General features: G+C 39.8%; 1 protein-coding gene across 2 annotated transcripts in view; it reads right to left on the reverse strand.

Moving 5' to 3' along the window:
• The window catches only part of LOC132189898 (casein kinase 1-like protein 3), a 28,401-nt gene extending 11,733 nt beyond the window's left edge, over positions 1–16,668 (reverse strand). For both annotated transcript variants that reach the window (XM_059604730.1, XM_059604731.1), the window contains exons 1-11: positions 16,513–16,668; positions 16,354–16,394; positions 15,970–16,039; positions 15,719–15,867; positions 14,461–14,556; positions 14,282–14,352; positions 13,565–13,626; positions 13,421–13,484; positions 13,237–13,321; positions 12,034–12,160; positions 5,098–5,180 (exon numbers count right to left, since the gene is read on the reverse strand). In XM_059604730.1, coding sequence (XP_059460713.1) covers positions 5,098–5,180; positions 12,034–12,160; positions 13,237–13,321; positions 13,421–13,484; positions 13,565–13,626; positions 14,282–14,352; positions 14,461–14,556; positions 15,719–15,867; positions 15,970–16,039; positions 16,354–16,394; positions 16,513–16,588 — 924 coding nt within the window. In that variant the 5' untranslated portion in view covers positions 16,589–16,668. The remainder of the gene's footprint in view (positions 1–5,097; positions 5,181–12,033; positions 12,161–13,236; positions 13,322–13,420; positions 13,485–13,564; positions 13,627–14,281; positions 14,353–14,460; positions 14,557–15,718; positions 15,868–15,969; positions 16,040–16,353; positions 16,395–16,512) is intronic.
• Positions 16,669–18,498: the final 1,830 nt, after the last annotated feature.

Consider the following 18,498-nt stretch of genomic DNA (forward strand, 5'->3'; position numbering starts at 1 on the left):
GATTTCTTGTTAGAAAACCCCGACCCAACGTTTATAAATGAAACGCGAACCAAAGGTATAAAGTAACAACCCTCGACCCAACGATTATAATTGAATCACGAACCGAAGGTATAAAGTTTGAACGCCACAAGGAAGAATCCTTGATAAGTTCACAAGTTCTTTGAAGAACCAATAGAAGAAGCAAACTTCACTTTTTTCTAATTTTCATTCATGATGTCTTCATTACAATGAGTGCATGCTATTTATAAAGCATGGCTGAAAATAAGACTACCTGCTTGCTATGGAAAGGAAATTAAATTGATTCCAACATTGGAAAGTAGATTAAAAAAAAAAAAAAAAGACTAAATAATAGAAGCCTAAAATTAAGGTTGATTTGGCTTGAAATTAGCAGCTCCTCCATGCCAAAAATAAACTGAAATAGGCAAGGAAATTATGCCTAAGGAAGGTCTTGAAATAGGTAAGTCAATCAGTCAATTAATTGGTATGTAATTGGAAAGTTAATCAGTCATAATCAATCATTAATCCACGCCATTGCTAAGGAAATTATGCCCAATTAAGCAATATCAACCCCATCAATAGCTTGGATTAAATTTCTTACGCATTTATCTTCCTTTGGGCCAAGCTTGGAATGTTCCATTTTAGAACCAGCCCAAATCTCTTGAATTACCCCATTAAGTGCTTCTTTGATCTTCTTGGATCTTGCTCTAGTAATAGGCCCAACAGGAACATGCAATGGGTATTTTAATGGTGCTTGTTGATTCTCATCAAGACTTGGTCACTCCAGTACCTTTTGTCCATTTGAACCCCTAGCCAACACAAATATCCCCTTTGGCCCTGCACTCCGGGTAAACTCTCCAACCCCAAACAAAGTGAATAAATCATTACCCATAATAGCTTTAAGCCTTCTCCTACCTCGGCTCCCCTTAAACTAACCCAACAATCCGCCTCAAAACCATCCACCAGTTCGACTGCAAATCAATGTGCTCAGGATACGTTTGAGTCAACCCAGCAAACTCGCCAACCCCTAAACCCCAACTCACTTAACCTAACCCAACTCACTCTCTGTCAGTCTCACCAATCCACATCAAAAAACATCACTCAAATTTTGAGCCCCCCAAAAACCACTGTCTACGCCTCCTCCAATTCCCTCACCATAAATGCTCGTCACCTTTCCCAAGCAATTACTTCCCCCCAACCCACTTGTGAAAGAAATTCCCAAGTGCCTCTTCACGCTAACTCCAACTTAACATTTCAACTAAAACTCCCATCCACGTGCCCCAGCTTCTTCCCTTAGCTGATCAAACCCAAACCACTACAGTTGTCACCAAAAATTCCACTTTTGCCCCCCACTCCTTTGAATCCCAAATAATCAATATTGAAGAAATTTTCGACTTCCCTGTCTCCACAAAAATCCCTCTCCTGTATTGCAGTCTCCCCCACACCTTTCCCCATCCAACCCAACCCCTTCTATGGCAAGAGTCCCTAGCCTTCTTGCAATAATATCGAATCTTATTTAAGGAAATTGGTGGGGTTTTCCCTTTGAGAAAAAGTATAATCTTATGTTGCGTAGTTGGAAGAAAATTTGTGCCCCTAAGGCTTGGGGTGGTTTGGGGATTAGACCCCTCGAGTCCCAGAATACATCTTTGCTTGCTAAGTTGGGTTGGTCTTTGCTCTCCAAAAAGAACCTGCTTTGAGTCTCTTCTCTTAGTACTAAATACCTCACCAACACCGACCTTCTTAGATCTACTCCTCCAGCCACAGCCTCTTGGATTTGGAAAGGGATCATTAAATGTAGGGATTTAGTTGAAAAGGGAGCGTGCTGGTTGATCTCCACTAGTACAAAACCTAGATGTGTGGAGTTCCCCTTGGATCCCCTTCATAGCTGGTTTTAAGCCCTCTCCAAACCAAAACCTTATTTCTCTTCCTAGGTTGTCAGTTGCTGACGTTATCTTCCCCACTCGGAGATCCTGGGACCTACCTACCCTCAATGCTCTTTTTGACTCCCATACCATCTCCAAGATCCTTGAGATTCATATCCCCCTCTCCCTTGCGCCTAACAAGTTCAATTGGACCCCTTCCTCCTCAGGTGTTTTCACGATTAAATTTGCCCATGAAGTGGATCTTCCCCTCCCTCTCCCCGGTTGATTGGACCGCATTGTGGAGCCTCAAAATTCAGTTTAGTTCTCTCCCACAGCCTCTCAAAGCCTTCTTTCTTGTGCCCTTTGCAATGGCCCCTGCTAAGACTATACATCACATTTTCCTCTCTTGCCCCTTTGCAAGAGCAATCTGGAGAAATACCTCATGGCCCTTAAACACCTCCATTTTTGAACTTGAGAACCAGGACTGGCTTAGTCAACATATCCACTGGATTTTCCTCTTAAGGGAATTTTCTTCAATGCAATATCGCCTTGTGTCATAACCAGATCACCAGCATAATCTGAATCAACATACCCATTGACATTGGAACCGATACCACTGTCTCTATCAAATACTAAGCCAACATATCCATTTCACTGTCGGCCAGTGAACCTTGCCAGAACTAACAACATTGACTGCATGTGAAACATCTGGACGAATGCACACCATAACATACATGACGCTCCCAAATGCACTAGAGTAAGGTACATGCGACATGAAACGCTTTTTCTCCTTGCTCTGCTGTGCTAACAATGCTGATAGTCTGAAATTATCTGAAGAAGGCACATCAGTTGAATCTATCACAGTACTACCCTTAAGAAAGCAGAGGCCATCAACCTTGTAACCTTCCATCACAACCAATGAGTCTTTCTTAACCCGAATGACTCCACCTTCACTGGGATATTTGTATCCAAGGGAGTCCAAAGTGCCCAATGAAATAAGATTTTTCTTCAAATTTAATATATGTCGAACATTTATCGAAGTCTTGACGATCACATCATGCATCCTTATTCTAACTGCACCAATACCAATAATCTTGCAGGCGACATCATTTCTCATCAAGATTAAACCACCATTAACTAACTCATAATTAATAAATCAATCCCTTGTAGAGGACATATGAGAAGTACATGTAGTATCAAGGACCCACTTGTCGTGAAAATGACCATCACAAATGGTAACTGCAAGGACAAGTTTTGCATTCTCATAATTTCCTTTGACAACACCAGCCACTGAAAAGGAATTTAGCTTATCACCTTCCTCTTTATTTTTCAACTTCAGACACTCAGATTTATAATGCCCATATTTTTAACAATAGTAACACTTTAACTTTATTCTTTGAGTTAGACTGCGATTGGCCTCCTCTATCTAAATCTCTCCCTCCGGATTAACCTCTAAAATTAGAGAAATTTTCTGAATGATCATTGACAAATAAACCCTTTACCTGATTGTCACTACTTTTCACATTCAATCTTGTTCTCAACTCCATAGAATTCAAAGCAAATTTAACATCAGCTAAAGAGATGGTATCTCTACCGTACAACATTGAATTAATAAAATTATCAAGGACCAGATGTTGTGAACATAAAAAAATTAGTGCTTGATCCTCATCATCTACTTTAATATCAATATTTTTTAGATCCAAAATAATTCTATTGAAGACATCTAGATGATCACAAAGAGGCATACCTTCCTGCATCCTGATACGCCAAAGACTGAAACTATTCTGACTATCAAATTTCTTTACTTCAAATTTTGTAGTAGTCATCCCGCAAAATAAATACCCAAGCTCTGATACCAGTTCGTTGAGATAAAATAATTCTAGGATTACCAATGAAGCAAAAAAAAAAAAATTGCAGAATAAAAAATAACAATCAGTCACACAAAACACCAAGATTTAAGTGGTTCGGCTTAACAAGCCTACATCTACTGGCGAAGACGATCCAGGAGAAATTCACTAACAAAATGTAGAGTACAAAAAGTAGCACAAATAAACCACTCAAACCCAAAAGCCTTAATACACCCAAACTCACTTTTACACAAGAAAATTGACTACAAAAGAGAATTTAGTCTCTTCATTCTCTAAGAGTCTGTTGCACTCTTTTTCTCTCTATTTCTCTACACCACACGAAGGTGCTGCCTTGCTGCTTCTCACATAAGAGTTGCAACCCTCTCAACTCTTGAATGGCCGAATGACTATAAGTCATATATACTAAGTGGCAGTCAGTCAAAATGCTTCATGGTGAAGGAAAGAAAAATGCTTCTTCATGAAGTAAACTTCACCATGAAGAATTCTGCTGGGTGAGAAAAAGAGAACAAATACGTAATAAATTCTGGGGCCCACCATAACACTTGTGAAATACAAGTCACTTACGACAGACTTATCTCCGCATACAATGTGTTTCCCCCGCCACCGGTGGTTTCAAGGCCAATGAGTTGTCCAAGCCTGATGCTAAACGTCTACAGGCGTGAAGCCCACCTGACTGACCACCGTTATGCGACTAGGAAAAGCGCAACACCGCTCGCAGTTCCGAGGTGAAGGACTTTTAGCCCCCACCATCTATCCCTTCCGACACCAATATGGAACCCTCTCCAACTACCTCCCCCATACTTTGTGCCCATGCTTATTGGAACACCGTTGGGCTATGAAAGCTGCGAACCCAACTCAGGAACGTCGCCAAAGCACCTTTGTCCCCTCCTCAAGAACCAACTCCTCCATGGTGGCAACCAACCAAGAATAGTTATCTTTGCCCAAACATAAAGATTGGACACTGGCTCTTCTCCTCACACCAATCCTACAAACCGAAGGCCTACTCTCCACCACTAGCTCTATCAATTTGGATTCAGTATGCCACCACCTAGACAACCCCATACAAGACCAAGATTAATTGACAGGTACTAACACGCGCCGGTGAAGAGAGAGAGGGTCGTATCTCCTAGAGAGAGAGTTAAACTATAGTAGAAATTGACAAAAACTTGAAATATTAACAGCAGTTAGAAAGGCCATCTTTAATTTGAAGTAATTTTAAGGGAGTTCATGCACCTATAATTAAATCAGTATTTCAAATGCATAAAAAGGAAAAATGGAAAAAAGGGAAACCCCAATATTCGATGCATTCAATTTTCCAGAAACAATTTACTAGAAATCAATGATAAAAAAACAAGATGATGAATACTCACAGATGATTGAGACAGCATCTTTGTTTGTTGTGTTTGCTGGTATTTGGAAATGGTCCAATCAAATACATAATCAAACTCACATCCTGCCAAATATCGAAAAATTGTAAATCACAAGCGAAACAAGACTGCCAAATTAAAATATATCAACAGAGAAATGACTTTCCAACAAAATTTAAATGACACCTCAAAAGAAAATGACAAAACAAAGATTTTCACGGAAAGAAAGAAAGAAAAAAACAAAAGCTCAGCATTGCCAAATTATAGACTTCCAATTCTGTACATCCCAAGATGACAAGTAAACATGGTCCACCTGCAAAATTCTTAAAAATGTTTACACCTTTCAAAGTTTGAACTTTGTCACTTCAATTAGAAATACAGAAACAAAGACATCAATAACAAGACCCAGGAAAACCCAGAAATTTTGTAATGGCAAGGCCAATGCTAAGCAACTTAACTTATCATCCATACCATAACTTTTTTTTTATTTTTTATAAGTAATAAGTATATTATCAAACACGCTGAAGGGGGCAACCCATGTATACAGGATGTATAGAAAGCCCTACTGATTAGAAAAAGATTTACAAAACTCTAAGAAATCAGAAAAATTAGACTCATGCAAGTGTGACCAAGTCACTCTCCAAGAAAACAAAGTATGTAACGCCAACTTCCTCAACTCAATCATGCCGCACTCATTGTCCTCAAAACTGCGTGCATTTCGTTCTCACCATAGACACCACATCACACATAATGGGATGAGCCTCCATATGTGCAATGTACGCCTATTACCCAATTGTCTCCTCCAACTCCCCAAGTTATCACTCACCTTTCGCGGCATAACCCAATTCACTCCAAAAAGTTGAAAGAACACATTCCATAATTCAGTTGCAACCTCACAATCCAGGAGTAGATGGTCAATGGACTCTCCACAATGTTTAAACATATAACACCACTCCATCACCATAACATTCATCTTACGTAAATTATCCAAAGTGAGGATTTTTCCTACCGTCACCGTCCACACAAAAAAAGCCACTCTTGAGGGAGTCTTCACCTTCCAAATACTCTTCCACGAACCAAACACTTGTGCCGATGTAGAGAGAGACTGTTAATAGGATTTCACTTCAAAAGTATTTCTTTTGGATTGAACCCAACAAATTTTATCTTCACCTCCAAATTTGATTTTTTGGGAGTACAACAATGCAAAGAAGCGTGATACCCCCTTCAATTCCCAATCATGTACGGGTCGAATAAACCGGACATTCCAATGAAGAGTATCATTCGGTGTCTCCATGTACTCCTTCACCCACGCATCCTTATTACATGCAATATTGAACAATGCTGGATACACAAGTTTCAAAGGGCCTTCCCCACACCACACATCATGCCCAAAAAGTATTTTCTACCATCTCCTATATCATATCGCACATGTTGCGCAAAGTCCTCCCATCCCCTTCAAAAACATTTCCACACTACCACTCCATACGTTCTCCCTACCTCCTTGGAGAACCAATCACCCATATGACTATCATACTTAATTTTCACTAACTTCCTCCATAACGCCTCCCGTTCCGTCGCATACCTCCACAGCCATTTACCCATCAATGCATGATAAATTGAATCAAGTTTTGCACCCCCAACCTCCAAACTTCATTGGCATGTGCACCTATGACCAGTTCACCAAATGATACTTAAATTCATCCCCAATTCCACCCCACGGGAAGTCTCTCAATAGTTTTTCGAGATGATTTGCCACTCCCACTAGAATAGGGAATAGAGATAGGGAGTATGTTGGTAAGTTTGAGAGGGTGCTCTTGATCAGTGTTAACCTACTTCCCTTTGATAAGTACATCATCTTCCAACTCACCAATTTATTCTCCATTTTTGCATATTGGTAGACCAAATATGGGATGCCTTGTAATGTGCACCCAAAGGAAGCCCCAAGTACGTAATTGGAAACGAAGTCAGCCCGCACCCAAGTATTCTAGCCAGCCCTTCCACATCATCTCTCTCCCACTGGAATAATTATCAGATTTAGACAAGTTGATCTTCAAACCTAAGACCGCTTCAAAATAGAGCAGCAGACATCTCAAATTTCAGACTTGTTCTACATTAGGTTCACAGAATATTACCGTATCATCTGCAAACAACAAGTGTGATACCACCATTTCCTCTTGGTCTCACAAGCCCACAGAAAATCCAAACATGAGCCCTCTCTCCATCAACGCAGTCATCATTCTACTCAATGCATCACCACTACAAATAAAAAGGAGAGAGGATCCCCCTGTCTCACTCCTTGAGAGCTACTAAAAAACCACACTGGTGAGCCATTTAGAAGAATGGAGAATCGAACAGTGGAAATACGGTGTTTTATCCAACCTTGCCATCTTTCACCAAAACCACACCGCTCAAGCATATAGATAAGAAACTCCTAATTTACCCGATCATAGGCCTTCTCCAAATCCAGTTTGCAGATTATACCCGATTCCCCGGAACGAATTCTACTATCAAGACTTTCATTGGCCATTAAGATAAAATCGAGTATATGTCGTCCCTTGATAAAGGCATTTTGGGAATATGAGACTAGTTTCCCCAACACTGTTTTCAAGCGATTAGCTAGCACCTAAGAAATAATTTTGTACACCCCACCTACTAAGCTGATAGGGCGAAAATCCTTAATCTCCAATGCGCTTGCTTTCTTCGGAATAAGCGATATAAATGTAGCATTCAGACTCTTCTCAAATTTTCCATAGGCATGAAACTCCTTAAATACCGCCAAGATATCATCCTTCAACACCACCCAACACTTTTGGAAGAACCCCATAGAAAAACCATCAGGTCCTGGTGCCTTGTCGCCTTTTAGATTCCTCACCACTTCCCATACTCCACCTTCCTCAAACTCTCTTTCCATCCACTATTTCTCCTCTACATCAATAGAATTGAAGGACTGCTCATTCATCTTTGGTCGCCATTGATACTCTTCACTATATAGTTGCTTATAAAAATTCATAACATGATCTTTTAGAACTTTTGGCTCATCAGTCATGTTCCCATTCACCACTGAAGATGTAATTGTATTATTGTGCCGGTGTGAATTTGCCATCCGATGGAAAAACTTTGTATTATTGTCACCCTCTTTCAACCACAACACCCTTGATTTCTGCCTCCAACTCACTTCTTCAAGGTATAAGCATCTCTCCAATTGTCGAGAGTATTCTTCTCGATGCAGAAATTCCTCCTCCGTTAAAGATCTCGTCTCTACAATTTGATCCAGCTCACCAATACCCCCCCTCCATCTCCTTCTACTCTCTAACATCCCCAAACACCTCCTCGTTCCATTTTTTCAAATCTGCTTTTAAAGCGTTCAATTTTTGAGCCAATACATAGCTTGGGTTGCCCTCATACATATAGGAGCCCCACCACGTCTTGACCTGCTCTTCAAATCCCTCTGCATGCAACCACATATTTTCAAATCTAAATGGCTTGCTACCCCTTCTCACCACTCCACAATCCAGCAGTAATGGAAAGTGATCAGATAATGCTCAAGGCAGCCTTCTCTGCGATACATCAGGAAACATTTCCTCCCAATTTGAAGAAAGCAAGAACCGCTTTAACCTGCGGCTTCCTCTATTGCCAGACTTTTAACTTACATCAATAACTGCCTCCGCCTTTCTCCCATCTCTTTTAGCTTCAATATCAGAGAAAAGAGCCATCATTTCTTCCTCATGACCATCACAGGATAGTCCCAAAGCATAGCAAAGGTCTTTCACTCTCTCAATCACCCACTCTGTAGGCTTTGGTGAATTCTTTTCCTGTTCCCCCACAATTGCCAAAGGTTCAATATCCAACATCGCATGCCCTTCCCTTGCAACTCCCATAAACATCACCACTGCTTTGTCCTGCTCACCCTCACCCTCACCCAAATTTCCTTCCTCTCTAGTGATTACTATTTCCCATCCTCCATCCACACTTCCTGTAGTCATCATTTGAGCCTCACTATCTAGCCACTATCTAGCCCATGAACCTGCCCTCTTCCTTCTACTACCGCCGGTGCTCCACTACCCTTATCGGGCCATTACGAGTCTCCGGCAATCAACTATGAGTCGCCGACAAGGTTTGTGTGGAGTATTGCTAGCGGTTCCTGACCTAGGGGCTGACCCATACCCTCTACGTCAGCTTCGACGGGTTCTGTTTGAAGGGATACACCCTTTTCGGCCATCTCTGGTTCGATTTCGGCCTACCCAGATTCAATCGCTGCCTCCAATATTCCTACCTCCGCCTCTACTACCATTAGAGTTCCAACACTAGGTCTCCTCGAGTGGCCGATGCTCTTGTCAGCATGTTTTGTGTCAAGTACACTTATTATCAACTCCGGCTACTCTTCGGCGGCTCCTCGGTCGCCGATTGTTCCATTCGACCCATGGATTTCAGGCGCCAACGTAGCTGTCACTTGGGTAAGCGACTACGGACATAAATTTTGCTATACCTGTTATTGGGTTGCGTCCATGTGGGCTTGCCAACTGGGTCCAACGTTGTTTTAGACTGAAAAGGGCCTAGCCCATCCTCCTTATCCAACCTTTGAGCCTAATCCTTCATCCCTTTCTGAATGCCCTTCACCTTATCCCCCCAGCCCATCTCCAGCTGATGCAAACAGCTGGCTATTTCCTTTTGTAAGGAAAGCAAAATCTCCTTTAATCCATGCGTATATCCTTCCTTATTGTTAGGCACCAGAATCTCAATCTGTTGCAAAACGTGATCCCCGAAAACGATCACGGGCTCCGTGGATTTCGCACCTTCCAGAACGAGCTTTGAAGCCCCATCACAAGCTGCATGGGTTCCGTTGTAGGGATCGTCAGCCGTGGCCTTTTCCAGTGACTGTTGTTTTTCTCCCTTTCTAACCCCTACCACCACCTCTGCATACGATCTCCTAGCTTGGACCCCCATCAATGACTTCGCCTTTTCCCCTGCCAGTACCCCAACAGGTGACTCAACTTCTCGTTGCTTCTTGTAATACAGCTTCAGCCTTCTTAATTGTACATAGAATGCTTCCCATCCCTTCCCCTCAGTACCCTCTTGTATTATCACAAAGCTCCTCCGCCCTTTACCTCCATATTCAAACTCCAAAAAATTATCATGTGAATTATTTCTTCTTTGCATCACATACACGAAGCAACCAAACCGAAACATCCTCCAATTTTCGCGTACTGTCTCACTATTTCAAATAATCCCATGCACTTTCTAACTAGAAAATGGTCGGCCAGGCCATGATCACTGATCAAGATTTTCCTTTACTCTTCTCTGCCAATTGCACGCCTCCTTGAACATTAGAACGAATCTCAAACGATTTGGTTTCCACGTAAAAGTAACCCAGATAACCCATTTCACCTTTCAACCTTGATGAGGACCAATACGAAAATTCCTGATCACTGTTATAGAACTATCACATGCGTCGTCAATGTGCCTCACGCGCCGATTGATTAGAAAGATTATTACCAAACATCATATGTCACATAACATGGTAAAATTGATTTATGGTTGGATTGTTTTCAGGAAGTTGAAAGACAAAGAAGGAATACCCGATGAAAAGGATGCCACGGCTAGTGGTCTTTGGCATAATCAACAAGGCTCAAAATGCTCTTTTGCAACCTTAAGTACTTCTCTTTAACTCTTCTAATCATGGCTTGCCCATCCGATGTGTAACGACTCAAGGAAAAAGTGCTAGCCACATTTGCACTATTACCTCAAAATGACTAGTCAACTTGTAGCTTCTCTAAATTCACTTATAAAGCTCAAGCGCACCTAGTAAGTAGGCAATGTGAGACTTAACACCCATGAGTGTCTTTCTATAAATTACTCATTCTATGTGGGCAACACATCTTCCTAATATGGGACATGGGTATTATAAACTCCTCCCCTTAAACCTTTGACATCCTTATCAGGCCCATGCGGTGATGACAATACCACATGGTATTACTATGTAGCTCTGTTACCATTTGTAACAACAAAGGAAAAATAGACTAGCCACATCTGCGCTATGACCCCAAAATGACTAATCAATTTGGAGCTTCCCTATAATCACTTATAAAGCCCAATTGAACCTAGTAAGTAATGTGGGACTTAACACCCATGAATATTTCTATAAACCACCAACTCTATGTGGGAAACTCCTCTTCCCAATATGAGACCATGTGTTACACAGTGAATGGGAAAAGAAAATCAACACAAAAGTCACTTGAAAAATCTGTAGGTCCAACCCCTTATGCATGTAAGTGTTGATTCTAGGAGGCCGATCCTTTTTTTGATTTGGCACCGGGTATCCGAATCCCGGGGATGCACAGGCCTCGGCAAGGAGTTTCCCGCAAGTGTACCTCGGTTAATTCAAGGGGCGAACCCCCAGTCTAATGGCTCCAAGAAGCAGTTTGCACTCAGTGGGTTTCGAACCTAAGACCTTGAGGAGCATACTCAAAGTCTGAGGCTCTCCAACCACTGAGCCAACCCCTTGGCTCATCCTCCCTGGCTAAAGTTACAAAACATAGAAAAATTGAAACTAAATCATGCACCAACAACGGCTACAACCTAATTACATTACCTGAGAAATTCAATTAAATTTGACAATACAAGATTTGCTGCTCGAAGCCTTTCTTAAGTTCATTATCTTATCCCCTGAAGTCCAATTGGCTAAATAAACCATGTCTTACTCAGAATAAAATGCTTGGCTAATTTGGTGGTGTTTCCAGGCACATGCCAATCCAATTATTCATCACGAGTTACACAAACACTAACATTCAATGAGAATGTTTAACTTCTGTAGCATAAGTGGCTTAAAGGAAAGTGATTAGTCATTTGTGCTGAATACCAGATTCTGTGATTACTTGAGTTGCAGTTCTAAGAAGCAATGGTGTAAAATTTAAAGGTATACTGAATTAAAACAAAAAATACCTTCACGAGTAAACAAGTCACGAAACAGACGCTTCAAGAATCCATAATCAGGAGTTTGATCAAATGTCAAAGAGTGGCAATAACGGAAGTATGATGCAAACTCCACAGGATGTGACTTGCACAGGACCTTTTCAAAACAAATGAGAGTTAGCAGACTTTAAGATAATGGGGAAAAATACCTAAGAAGTGAAGTACATTAGAATTTCATTTAGCCAATATAACAGATATCCAAAAACCTTTTAAAACTGATCCTCAGATAGGTTCTATGTATAGCATCTTTTACTCTTGGGTCCAATCACAATTAACAATTTTTTTTGGTAGTTTAACTCATGCACTGCAGCATTAGAACCCACAACCTCTCACCCTACACCCCTTACTTAAAGTGGAAGTGCCATTTGGGATACAGCACATTAGCAACCGCAATTAAGAGTTCTAGTTAATTCATAATCCAAAATAACAAAAAATTACAATAATGATACCCAATAAAATGTAAAGCATCCTTTCAAAAACAATATTAGGCATGTTTGGTAAAGTTTTCCATTTTGGGTTTGAACACGGATTTTGAAAAAGTGAAAATTGAGAAGTGTTGTATGTGGGGTCCACATATAAAAATTCGTTTGATAAATTTATAAGTATTTCTGAAAAGTAAAAATGAGGAGTTTTCAACACAAAAAAAAAAAAAAAAAAAAAAAAAAACTGTAGGAGGCGCCACAGGTGGCAGCCGCCCACTCCTTCACTAGATGGGCAAGGTAGGTGCCCCACCACCCCTCTCTACGGATCAATATATGGTGTGGGAAGTTTTTAAAAAGCGTTGTGTTTTGTTTTTTGAAAACTATATTGTGGTTTGTTTTGAAAAGTATGTTAGTGGCGGGGCCATATCTAAAAACTCATTTAGTAACTATTGTCTTAAAAATAATTTTCTGTGTTTAAAAAGTGAAAAGAGCTTTGGAAAAGTTTGCAACACAGGCACAATCTTTCTGGCTAAGGGATCTTGTTTGTCACTCTGCTTAACTCAGGTTACTTATAATATTCATTGCCTCCTAACAATGAAAGTATATGAGAAAGGGGTCACTTTTTTTTTTTTTGTCTAGGCAACCGGGAGAAAGGGGGTGTCAAAGAGGCAGCCATCTAGAATTTATATAAACGATTTCGTCAACTCAAATCATAGATGTAATTTAAACATTTGCCACTATGGACACATACCTCAATAGGAGTCGATAACTTCTTTTCACATATCCTGTCATATTTTTGCTTTTTTGTGGCAGCCTTTAGACCCTGCCAAGGAAGACTACATACAGAAATAAATTGTATGCTTATGTTCGTATCATCAGTCAAACATCCAAACCTTCAGGGTTGCTCAAAAATGACAAGCCAAGGCATGACATACCTTCCTCTTAGAAAGTACAGGAGAACATAGCCAAGTGACTCCAAATCATCCCGACGGCTTTGTTCTAAAAAAAATGAAACCAAAAAATGAGGAAAATGCAGCGATCTATCCCATGAATGGAGAAGACTACATCTCTCTACTTACCAATTCCCTGATGAGTATTGCAACTTGCATAGCGGGCAGTCCCTGTTAAGTTCTTGTTCTCTCTGCATGAGTTTATCAAGAAAAGGGAGGGAGGAATAAAAAAATATTTAGCCAAAATTGCAACATACTAAAGATAAAGGAATCACTAGAAAGAGACTAAATTCAATTATCAAATAGTTTCATTACTTAAAAAAAAAAAAAATTATGAAAAATGAAAAGGAGCAATTCAATGAGAGATCTTGGACCAACCAGTATATCAACAGAAAGTTTTAACACAACAAGCATAAACTAATCTCAATCTCATTGAAAACTCGTACAGAACATAACCACTTAAATAATTACAGATGGGGAAGGAAGATTTTAAGATGCCCATGGTTTACGGTTGATGAGATTCTATTTTTTGGGGTAACAGTTTGAACATTTTTATTGGGTTGCATAGCATAATAAAATTTATAGGAGTCTCGTTTGTAGAATTGAAAATAGTTGCTATGGCATCTGCACAAGATGGAGAAAATAAAATCTCATCAAATGAAAAAGAAATTTGTAAGCAGAAATTACTTTATAGAATTCTTTCAAACTCTAAAATAGAGCTTTTAAATAGAAAATTATATTAACAACACATTAAACTAAAATATGGGGCAACACATGCACCATCTAGGACAGATAGAAAAGAAACTAGAACCGGAAAAGAAGCTAGATTTCAAGCAAAGTATTTACCTGTAGGGAATATGCCTATTTGTTGCGGGGTCCTGATACCTTTTAGCAAGTCCAAAATCAATAATATACACCTAATGAATATAAAAAATTTGAGCACTGGTAAAAAAATAAAGGAAAATAAGAGGACAGAATAACTTTACAGTTAGAGATGAAGAAGAATGCACGGCAATGATAGTTACCAGAATTGCTTTCCTGCCAAGACCCATGAGGAAGTTATCTGGTTTGATGTCTCTATGCAAAAAACCTTGAGAGTGCACATACTCTATTTTTGCAATCTGCAATTTAAGGAATGAAACAAAATAAAATTTATTACATACTTTCTCATTTAACAAAATTTTGTGAATGGGAAAACAAGCAACTGTGCAATGCAACATGCTTGTTAAATCACCACTTAATAGTTAATATTTTAACACTCTCCCTCACATACGAAACCAAGTAATACTGGGACCAGACAACACAAACTATTTTAATTGAAATAAGGGGTAAATGACGAAGACAATATTCGAACTTAGGACCTTTACTCTAAGAGAAATGCTAAACATCCCAAATTTTTGTTCCAAAAGTTGGTTCCCAAATGAAGTGTCACTATCCCATGAGTCGGTGACACACTTCCCAAAATAATAAATCTCATAAGATGGTGACACATCATTTAGGAACCAACTTTTTGAACAAAAATTTGGGATGTGTAGCACTTTTTTTACTCTAATACCATGTTAAATCACAATTTATCCTAAAAGCTTAAGATGGTAAGACAGTATGAATTTAATCATTTAATTAAGATTTTAACAATGCCAAAATTTAATAAGAGACCTCACTTCTCAACATATTTTAAGACAAACGTTTGAGGCATAATTACAACTTTGGTCCAAAAAACACCTAGGTAAATCTAAATTTACTCCTTGAGAAATCACTTCATTTCAATTTGCTTCCTAGGTTTCTAAATCCAACTTTTAAGTCCTTAAGTTTTTCAAAATTTTCATTTCACCCCTTCCGTCCAAAATCATCTAAAACTGCTGACATGGCATTAATCCAGTAATGCAACATCAGTTTAAAAAAAATTGAAGTCTAAAAAAGCAAAACAAAAATAAGGAGGGTGGCTCGCAAAATCCTGAGTTTTAGATGATTTTGGACGGAAGGAATTAAAAGTCGGAATTAGAAACCTATGGAGTTTGAAATGATGCGATTAATTGGGAAGTAAATTTACCCAAAAAACAAATGGTTCCTGATTTAATCACAACATAAAAAAATTAAAAAAAAATAAATAAAAAAAAGGTGAAATGTTTTTTTTATTACAAATACCACCTTAAGAACAAACATAATGAATGAAATACCGAGTAGACACAAAATTGAGATTATCAAACCCGAAAAACAACTAAAAACATGGAAAAATACAGGCAACAAGTCATAGCCGGCCATCTGAAGTAAATATCCAATTACCATCTGATCAGCCAACATTAAAACAGTTTTTAGGGAAAACTTCCTTCCACAGTAAACAAAGAGATCTTCAAGACTTGGTCCTAGCAGGTCAAGGATGAGGACATTGTCATCTCCATCAACTCCAGACCATTTAGTCTTGGCAATACCACCTGAGGCCCACAAACTTGAGGAGTTAATAACTACAACAACATGACCCAGCAAAACAGCTTATGATAGTTTCAACATAAACCTTCTGCTTCTTTTCTACTTACTTCCTCCTTGAAGATTATTATACACCTTGGCCTCAAAAAGCAATTGAGGATGCTTCGTCTTGCGGTTCTCCTACAACCCAAAAAAATAAAATAAATAACCAACAAAGTAATATTGGACCATATCCAAAGGTCTTCCAAGATAAGCAACCTAACAAAGCCAACCAGAACATTTCTTTTCCCAATCAACACCTTTTTATCCAACTCCAATTTCTTAACCGCATGCAATTTTGTACAACCAATGCCAAGAAGTAGATTAATTTGTCATCAAAAACAATACTTTGCTCTAAATATTAGCAGAAACAGCGCAAGGGAAACATATTCGAAACCAAAGTAGAACGCAACTTCAATAAATGGAAAAGAAACGAGAAATCAAATAAGACTTACAATCTTCACTGCGACGATTTCAGAGGTGTCCACATGGGTCGCTTAAACAAATCAATAAAAGTTAGGGTCAGAAAGTCAACAATGGAGCTCAAAAAGCTTTTTGTTTTTTTGAAAAATAAAAATAAAAATAGAGCTACCAAACAAAAAAAATTCACATACCCAGATAAATTTCACCGAACGATCCGCTCCCAATTTTACGACCTAATTTGTACTCCCCTCCCACTATCCTCTCCATCTGTCTCTATCGCTCTGTGGAATTCGAATAATTTGCGAAAGAAAGAGAAAGCGCGAACGACGGCTTCAATGGAGGCCGAGAGAAAATGACGACGAAATTATATACTAGCATATAGAGTTGGGGCGAATTTGGTAATTCCGAAGGAGGAAGGGGAGGATATTACAAATTGAGAAAGATTGGGGCGATTTCAGCAATAGTGTATAGTTTTTGAAAGTCGGTTAGAGTGCTGGCCCCTGGGTCACCGGTTAAGCTGTTTCGAGGCTGTACCGCTGTAACATTCTTTGATATCTATAAATAAATAAATAAGTCTTTTATAATTGTCTTGTCTTATTCGATCCCGCCGAAACGACTCGAACTTCTTCGTTCCACCTGTCGATATGATTGCCTCGAAGAACTAAATACACTTGTAAAATCTCGGCCAAATCCAATGATGTTGAACTTTAACAACTGGGACCGAATCCCATGAGCCTAACAAAATGGTCAAATGCGAAACGAAATTATTTGGCCCGAAAATTTACGAGCTTGTGCAAAATATCGAAGCAATAATGTCGGCGGGCGCCACAAATTGATTCGAGTTCGTTTGCCCCCCCATCTTCACTAGCGAACGATAATTTTTTCTAAAAGTTTACAAGAGCATCGATCCCGGCTGGAACGACTCGAATTTCTTCATGCTACCCACCGATATGATCGCCTCGAAACACTAAACATGCGCATAAAATTTCGGGCAAATTGGATAAAGTTGTACTTTCACAACTAGAACCGAAGCCCTAGGCCAAACAAAATGATCAGATGTGAAGCGAAAATGTTTGACCCGAAAATTTACGATATTGTGCAGAACTTCGAGGCAATCATGTCGGCGGATGACACGAAGTGATTCGAGTTCGTTTGCCACCCCATATTCAATAACGAACGATAACTTTTTCTGAAAGTTTACAAGAGCCTCAATACCGGCCGGAACGACTCGAATTTCTTCATGCCACCCGCCGACATGATCGCCTCAAAGCACTGAACACGCTCGTAAAATTTCGGGCATATTGGATGAGGTTGTACTTTCACAACTAGGACCGAAACCCTAAGCCGAACAAAATGGTCACGTGCAAACCGAAATTGTTTGACCCGAAAATTTACGAGCTTGTGTAGAACTTCGAGGCAATCATGTCGGTGGGTGCCACGAAGTGATTCGAATTCGTTTGCCCCACCATTTTCATTAACGAACAATAACTTTTTTCTGAAAGTTTACAAGAGCCCCGATCCCGCCGGAATGTCTAGAATTTCTTCGTGGCACCTGACGACATGATCACCTTAAAGAACTGAACACGCTCGTAAAATTTCGGGCAAATCGGACGAGGTTATACTTTCACAACTAGGACCGAAGCCCTAGGCCGAACAAAATGGTCAAATGCGAAGCGAAATTGTTTAGCCCGAAAATTTACGCGCTTGAGCAGAACTTCGAAGCAATCATGTCGGCAGGTGCCACAAAGTGATTCGAGTTCGTTTGCAACCCCATATTCACTAACGAACGATAACTTTTTCTAAAAATTTACAAGAGCCCCTATCCCGGCTGAAATGACTAAAATTTCTTCGTGCCACCCGCCAACATTATCGCCTCGAAGCACTAAAAATGCTTGTAAAATTTCGGGCAAATCGGACGAGGTTGTACTTTCACAATTAGGACCGAAGCCCTAGGCCGAACAAAATGGTCAGATGGGAAGCGAAATTATTTTGCCCGAAAAGGTACGAGCTTGTGCAGAACTTCGATGCAATCATGTCGGAGGGTGCCACGTAGTCATTCGAGCTCGTTTGCCCCCCCTAATTACTAAAGAGCGATAACTTTTTTTGAAAGTTTGAAAGAGCCCCGATCTCGGCTGGAACGACTCGAATTTCTTCATGCCACCTGCCGACATGATCGC

The sequence above is a fragment of the Corylus avellana genome, chromosome ca8 (genome assembly GCF_901000735.1).
Source record: "Corylus avellana chromosome ca8, CavTom2PMs-1.0".
NCBI lineage: Eukaryota > Viridiplantae > Streptophyta > Magnoliopsida > Fagales > Betulaceae > Corylus > Corylus avellana.